The sequence below is a fragment of the Orcinus orca genome, chromosome 4, assembly GCF_937001465.1.
Source record: "Orcinus orca chromosome 4, mOrcOrc1.1, whole genome shotgun sequence".
NCBI lineage: Eukaryota > Metazoa > Chordata > Mammalia > Artiodactyla > Delphinidae > Orcinus > Orcinus orca.
The window spans coordinates 82,777,970-82,786,102 of NC_064562.1; the positions used below are offsets into that span (position 1 = coordinate 82,777,970).

The following is an 8,133-nucleotide window of genomic DNA, read 5'->3' on the forward strand; positions in this document are numbered from 1 at the left end:
GGTGAGAAGAAATTAGGCAGACTTGGGGAAAGTCTGTCCCCAGAAAGAAGAAGCTAAGAGGTAGACCTCTCAGCTCTTTTTCTGCTTTTCTCATCTCCTTGGTGACCTTTCACCAATTCCTCGTTAGCCAAACCTCTGATTCTAACTCCAAAGGAATGAATGCAACTACAAGCAACAAATTGTGTGGGTGTAAAAATGCATAGATTTATGTGTGACCTCAAGCCATAATAAGGCGCTAGCAGGGGGTACCTTCTGGGTACTACGAATCCCGAGGCAGGAAGTGGGAACTAGAAACTGGAATGAAGGGGAAAGGTTCAGATGACCTCTAGGTAAAAGTTTACAAGTAAAATGCAGATCTGTGTCAACAAGGGAAATGGTGCAGACAGGCAGTAAGCTCTTGTGGACAGAGGATATGCCTGGCCTGTCCACTGTTGCATTCCCAGCCCTGCATTCTATTGTCTGTCTGTATTCAAACTCAATATGTATTGGGTTGATGAATGAAAATGAGGCGATTCACTCACTATGGCTTTATTACATCCCCCCCTAAATGCCAGGCACTGTTACTGCTTTACATACGTAAACTCAGTTAACCCCACTATAGTACTCTAGGAGATTTGGAGGGCCTTTGTCATCATCCCCATTTTCAGATGAGAAAACTGAGACCCAGAGAGGTTAAATAACATGGCCAAGGTTACTTTAGTAAAATGCCGGAACTGAGACCTGGTTTCAGAGCCCATGCTCTTAACTACTAAACTATAGTGACTTTTGGATCATGATTCGTGCCGGGAGGAAGAGGAGAAGGACTGGATGATGTGACAAAGTGTGAATGACGAGGGCGCTCAGGGAGGCCTCTCTGAGGACGAAACACTGGAGCTAAGTTCCGGATGCAGAACACCAGGGAAAGAGCAGGTCGGGCTGTGGGAACAGCAAGGGCAAAGGCCCAACGGCAGGAAGGAGCCTGGCAAACTTGAACCAGAAGTAGGTACACGTGGCAGAGGACAGGTGGTCAGAGAGGTTGGCAGGACAGATCCTGGAGGGCCCAGGAGGCCTGGTAAGCAGTCCAGATGGAATGGACTCGTTGTAACTGAGAGGAAGCTCCTGGTTTACCTTCCATGCCTGGTTAACGGTACCTGGGGACTAGCTCTGTTGTAGCATTGATTTCTGTCGTAGCTATTTCTTCTTCTGTCTCATCTTTCTATCCCCTTTTCCTTACAAGACTAAGTATTTTTGTTTGGGTTTGGTTTGGGTTGGGGTTCTTTTGTTTGTTTATTGTTTGGCCTCACTGCACAGTTTGGGGGATCTTAGTTCCCCGACCAGGGATCGAACCTGGGCCCCTGTAGTGGAAGTGCGGAATCCTAACCGCTGGACTGCCAGGGAATTCCCTGGTTTGGTTTTGACTGAGTTTTTTTTAAAGACTTTGTCTTTCTCATGTTTGTATCAGTCATCACTAGTATCCATAGCAAATCGAAGGGCTCAAAATATTTGATGAATGAGTGAGCAAGTGAGTGACTTAGCATAATATTGACATGAGCAGAACATATGGAATCCACAGTCTGAACAGCTCTCTCCATTCCTTCCTCATTGAACCAGCAGCTCCTTGCCCTTGCTGTTTTATCCCTGCACTTACCACAGTGAACTTCAATTCCCCACTTACAGCCATTTGCCCTCTGGCTAGATCATGCCCTGTGCTAAGTGGACAGAGAAGGGGCTTGGGAGTCAAGCAGACCTGAGTACCTCAGCTCTGCTACCTGCCACAGTCCTGTGTGATCCTGCACAGGTTATTTAACCTCTCTGATCCCATTTCCTATCCAGGGAAATGGGATAAAGCCTTGCAGAGTGTTAAGAGAATTAAATCAAAAAAAATGCACGTTCCGCACCTTAAAGGCAAACGTTGTTCAACAGTTGGTACCTGCGAGTCACTACACAGAACTGACTGGAGCAATGAACTGAGTAATAGGGCAGACCATGGTTCAGATCTAGTTCTCCACTTATTAGCTTTTTCTCTTAGAAAGGACATTTTAAATACGAACTTCCATTTACTCGTATTTAGAAGGTAGTTGATCTCACCAGCTTACTCAGGTGCAGAGTAGAGGAGGTATGTAATAGTTAGCATTATTGTAGTATTATTACTATATGTTCCTGTGCTATGCCCAATGCCTGATACAAAGCAGGGGTTCAGCGTTTGTCAAATGAGTTTGTACACACGATTTAAATAACAGAAGAGAATATACCACATCAGACAGTTCCTGATCCCAAGACATGTTACAACATGCTGCCGTTTCTAACACAAAGCATTGCACAAGACACTCAACCTGCAATAGAGTCACAGTATTCTACCAAACGATTACTCCCACAAGATAAATAGAGCAAGGATATGAACTAATTATATTGTCTCCTAATTCCAACGCTCATTCATTCATAAATCACTGAGTTCCTTTCATTTGTAAGCTTTGGGCTGGCAGCTCAGGAAACAAAACTACATTAAAAAATAAAAAGTTACCTGCTGTCAATGAGCTCACCAGATGGTGAAGCCAGGATGGAGAATGGGAAACACACAGAAGATAAATAATTCCCTTAGGGCTTCCCTGGTGGCGCAGTGGTTGAGAGTCCGCCTGCCGATGCAGGGGACGCGGGTTCGTGCCCCAGTCTGGGAGGATCCCACGTGCCGCGGAGCGACTGGGCCCGTGGGCCATGGCCGCTGAGCCTGCGTGTCTGGAGCCTGTGCTCCGCAACGGGAGTGGCCACAGCAGTGAGAGGCCCGCGTACCGCAAAAAATAATAATAATAATAATTCCCTTAGCGTTTAATAAATGCTCTAGGAAGACAATGAGCTGTAGAGGGAGCAAGATACACTCTGGTGAGGGGTGAGGGTAAGAGGTTAGGACACTTCAAAACGAAAAACAACAGGTACCAAGGCAAGAAACAGTAAGGCATACTATACAGGAGAAGGGAATGCAGGGTCCAGTGACCAGGTAATGAAGGACTTTATTTGCCACATGAAGGGCTTTGGGCTTTATCCCATCACTGAAAAGTTTAATGGAGCAAGTGGAAGATTTGCTTTGATTTTACAAGAATTACTCTGGCAGGAACAGACCAGATAATTTGGATTAGAGAGCGAGTCCTGTGAGACGGTAGTAGCTGTCTGGCTGAGAGATGCTGAGAGCTGTGGCAATGATAAGGGTCCCCTAAGAGTCCTTCCCAGCCCCCAAATTACATCTGTATCAGGCAAGGTCCCACTGATTCTAGCATTACCTGAGGAAGAAGTCAGGATGTTTGGAAACAGGTAAGAGGTATGAGAGGGAAGATACTGTTTTCAGACAGTTTAAAGGGTTTGAAGGAGCTTCAGATAGAGAAGTCCAGGGAGAGTATGTAACCATTACTGAGCACCTACCCTTTGCCAGCCAGGCACTGTGCTAAGAGCTTTAAATACATGTTTAAACGTTTCATTTAATCCTCAAAACAACCCTACAAATTGGACACCATCCATCATCTCGAATTCACTAATGAGGAAGACAAAGCTCTTAAGTAATTTGGAAGACATGGTGGTTCAGCTGGAACCTAAACCCATCCTTGCAGCTTCTGGAACTGGAGCCGAGCTCTCTAACACGAAGCTTTACCAGAAGCCGTAGGAAAGTCATCTGGATCTCAGAAAAGAGGTGAAGGTTAGAGGTGCGGCTCTGGAAGCCTCCAGCAGAGGAAGAATGGAAGCCACGTGCACAGAGGAGGGCCCATCGAGAGGGGAGAGTGGGGAGGGGGCTGAGGGCGGGGCAGAGGGCAATTTGACTGTTTCAGAAGTGGGCTGAGGAAGAGGGGCCAGTGAATGAAAAACAAAGCAAGACCAGTAAGAAATAAGAGGACAGCCAGAAAGAAGGATGAAGAACGAGGAAGCCAAAGAAGATAGTTTATTCTCTGCTTCACTCATGCATTTACGTTCTCAACAAATCTTTATGGAGGAGGCTACGGTGTGCTGGGTGCCAGGGACCCAAGACAGTCTCGTGCCCCCAAGGAACTTATAGTCTCAGATAAACATGTAAACGAATGCAAAATCGAGTACTGCCTGCTAGAATAAAGGTAGGTCCAGAATTCAGAGGTGAGGCTCAAAGGAGGAAGTGGTAAGAAGCCAGGAAGATTCAGGAAAGCCTTCACCTGAGGAGCCTTGTGGGCTCCCACTCTTAAAAATTCTAACTGCTCTAGTGTGGGATCTGGGCATTAGAAAGCTTAAAAAGCTTTCTAGATGATTTGTAGGTGTAACCAAGACCACAACGTTAATGGGAAGTGATATTGATTTAGTGAGTCTCATTCAGCTCTCCCTAAAAAAATTAATGAAAAAGAAAACAGAGTATATCACAATTACTAAAGAGAAGAACTATTTATGAACCTCTACTTCAGTTATATAAGGGTGTATGTGTGCTATGTCGTGATGTAAAATGCATTCATTTCTATGGGTAAGTTTTAAAAACACTGTCCCAGGGCATAGGGCTTTGCCTGCGTTGAGAACCACTGGTATGGGGAATGAGGAGCCCCCGCAAAACGATCCCCTGTACAGCTGTATAAAAATTGGACTGGAGGGCTTCCCTGGTGGCGCAGTGGTTGAGAGTCCGCCTGCTGATGCAGGGGACATGGGTTCGTGTCCCGGTCTGGGAAGATCCCACATGCTGCGGAGCGGCTGGGCCTGTGAGCCATGGCCGCTGAGCCTGCGCGTCCAGAGCCTGTGCTCCGCAATGGGAGAGGCCACAACAGTGAGAGGCCCGCATACCGCCAAAAAAAAAAAAAAAATTCAGTTCCTCAGTTTGCACTTGCCAGAGTTCAAGTGCCCAATGACCACCATATTGGACAGTGCAGGTATAGGTATAGATATAGATATAGATATAGATATAGATACAGAACACGTCTGTCATCATAGAAAGTTCTGTTGGACAGCTTTGCTCTAAGACTGCCAGTATTGCTGGAGTGGTTGAGCAAGGGAGAGGGTAAGAGATGACATCACAGAATTTAAAGGACCACAGTTGTATAGGAGCTTGATGGCCATTGTAGGAACTCTTTTTCTGAGACAGGAAGTTTGGAGAGTTTTGCCAGAGGAGTAACCTGATCTGACTTGACATTTAGAAAAATCACTTTGGGTTATTTTTTTAATGATCCAAATAAAAGATGACCAAAGGTGGACAAGGGTGGCAGCAGCAGGGGTGGTGGAAAGTGATCAGGTTCTGCACGAATTTACAACTGGTACCCACAGATTCTGCTGGTGAGAAGAAAGTGGAGTATGTCATGATAAAGACTATTAAGTTAGGAAAGAAGTTGGTGTTTGGGGCATGGGAGAGGCTAGGGTCAGTCTTAGGCTGATTTGACTTTGAGATGACAATAGCACAACTGAAAATGTCCAATGTACAGTTGGAGAAGAGAGAGCTCAGATGAGAATAGGACCTGAATATAGGTATGAGATGATCAGCATAGGAGTAAGAGATGAAGCAGGAATGGAGGTAGAAGAGAAGATTTCTAAAGTCTGGCCCTTGAAGAACAGTTACAAGGGGGGAGTGGGTGAGGCAAGGAGACAAATTATTAGAGCCTTAGAAGAATAGGGGTGTCGAGAGTCAAATGTGCCAGAGACGCCAAAGAGTTGAGAAGAAATGATGTTGCCCAGGGAATGGCCACAAAATTTGGAAAGCCATTTATCTCTTAGAGTGCAGTCTCTACTATTCATGTATGTGTGTGTGTGTGTGTGTGTGTGTGTGTGTGTGTGTGTGTGTTTTAGGGGGCGGGGTGGGACAGGTGAAGAATCTAGATTAAAATGGTCTCAGTGAGAACAGAGGAATGGGACGCACCAGTGTCAGTGAGAAGGGAAAGTGCAATAAACTTTGGCATTTCTCAGTACTTACAGGTATTTTCAAAGCAATCATTTAATTTGGTCCAGCCACTACTAGTATCATTTGTGTTAAATATTGTCTAGTGACGAACTGAATACACTTTTTAATATTCAGAGTTAATTTAGACCACAAGCAAGAAAAACATTTTTTCTTGTAAGAGGGAGTTTTAAGAAGGGTGAATACATGTATAGGACTTGTTATTCTCAACCTTCTGAGACTAGGTAACAAGTAGCCACTTTTAAAGGTAGGTGCTAAGGGGAATCCAAGGCTTTGTGCTAGAGGTGAATTTTAGTTTTCCTGCAATCTCGGCGGAGAAGGAATAATCAGTGCTCGTTCTTTAAATGTGCGCGAAGGGGGTAAACCCTAGGAAGGAAGGCTAAGAAGAAAGCTGTAGCTATGCTTTGAGCTCCCCTCCTCCCAGGAGCCCTGGTTAGAGGGTGGATAGGAAAGCCCAGGGACTCATGACAGCAACCAGTTGCATTTTTCCTGGTAGAATTTCAGAAACGAGCTGATCTAGACTCAAAAATTTGAGATCTAAAAAGGAACTTTACCTATCATCTAATTCCAGTCTCCCATTTAGCAGGGGAGGTACTGAGACCCAGAGGTTAAATAAGTTGATTCAGCTAGTTCTATGCAGAGCCAGACCTAGAAGCTAGGGGGACTGATTCCGTGTCCCCAGCTCTCTCTGCCTCCCTGTTCTACTTACTGTGTGAAAATAGGACTCCCCTTTTTAAGACAGACCAACCGAAGCAAAATTCAGCACTGGAGTTCTACTCTCTGGGTGGTGGAGATTAACTGGAACTGGAGTGGGAGTGGGGATTAAGGAGATTTGAAGAACCCTTCTGGGTTTGATGAGAGAATATGGGCTTACACATGCCTTGGCAACAGGCCTTCTGAAATCTGCCCTGGTGTTGAAACTGTGCCTTACTTGCCATGCTGACCAGAACACAAGTGAAACCCGCAACAGTAACAACTGCCCGTTTCACTGATTTCTGGGTACTAACTCCTGGGTGTATTTTTATAAAAATCCAACCTGATACAACCACAAGTTATCCCCAGAGTGGGAGACTTGAGGAAAGGCAAGAGGAGGGATGTAGTAAAAATAATAATAATAATTCGAGTCGGGGGTATGAGGGTAGACTGCTGGCGGAGGGGATAGGTGGGAGAGCGGCAGTCTTGACCAGACCCCGGCGGCTCGCAGGGCTTTCGCGTTGCTAGGGCCGCCAGCGTCCTTGGCTACTGCTGGGTAAAATGCGTGCTCTCTTCCCAGACTCCGAGTCCCGCGCTCCGCACGGAGAAAGGGGAACCCGCACTTTCCTTCCTTCCCGGCGATGCGGGTCCGATGCTGGGCCCTAGTTAGGCATCACAACCGCGGGACTTGGCAAAGCGGCCACCCGGAGACCAGTGCTACGAAGTCCCCGCCGAGGGTCGTGCGAGGAACTAGAGGGAGGGGCGAGCCCCGGGGGTCTCCCACCCTGACTCACGTTGTACTGCCTCAGCCAGGACTCTAGCTGGTTCTGCATCGATCTTAAAGATTCGTTGGAGACCAGTTTCCTCAGGTTATCCGCCATTGCTCGTTTTTCCGCTCGGCCCCGCTCTGGGAGATGGACTCGTGGACCGCGAGCCGATGTGGCGGGAAAAGTGTTATCTTCTGGAGGGGCTCAGAGCACGGCTGATGTTTCCATCCTCCCTCTCCGGTCGGACGGGGCAGGGTTCGGGAAGCCGGAGGGAGGTGCCCTGGGCCACAGCCGCCGCAGCTCATACGCCGCCCCGCGCGGTCTCCAGGCTCCCCTGCGGCTGCCCGGAGCCCCGGCCAGAACACCCGGGTGATTGTGAAACAAACCTTGACGTGAGCGCGCGGCTGTTAGGTACTCGCGCCGCCCAGCCCCAGCCGCGCCCTCCGCCCGCCTGCAGCCCAGGCGCCCTCCCTCCGACCCCGGGGGTCCCGGGCACCCCGCGCGATGCCGCCGTTCCTCCCGATGCTGGTGGTGCTGCTGGTGGTCGAAAGCGAGGGTGCCCAAAGCCAGTGAGACTCCGGGTTGGGCCGGGGGCTGGAAGACGCTAAGACTACGGACGGCGGCTGCCCTACCCGCTGATGGGCTGAGACGCGCCCGCAGTGTAGGATGGGGGTCAGCTGGAGGCCTCTTGTCTAGAAAAGCAAAGGTCGTTTCTCCCTAGACGTCTTTGGTTAGGCTCTGAAGAAAGCACCTGTTTGGGTCCTTCCTTTATTCTTTCATTTCTCAAGGCTTTAATTCTTCATTTGTTAACACCTA

General features: G+C 47.9%; 1 protein-coding gene across 5 annotated transcripts in view; it reads right to left on the reverse strand.

Moving 5' to 3' along the window:
• The window catches only part of SPATA18 (spermatogenesis associated 18), a 29,968-nt gene extending 22,281 nt beyond the window's left edge, over positions 1–7,687 (reverse strand). For 4 of the 5 annotated variants that reach the window (XR_007477031.1, XR_007477030.1, XM_033425530.2 and 1 more), the window contains exon 1: positions 7,345–7,687. Coding sequence is in view for 3 of the 5 variants with exons in the window: in XM_033425530.2 (XP_033281421.1) it covers positions 7,345–7,431 (87 nt within the window). In the remaining 2 variants the exon portion in view is untranslated. The remainder of the gene's footprint in view (positions 1–7,344) is intronic. The other variant, XM_049709163.1, reaches the window with a different exon arrangement.
• Between the last annotated feature and the right edge of the window lie 446 nt (positions 7,688–8,133).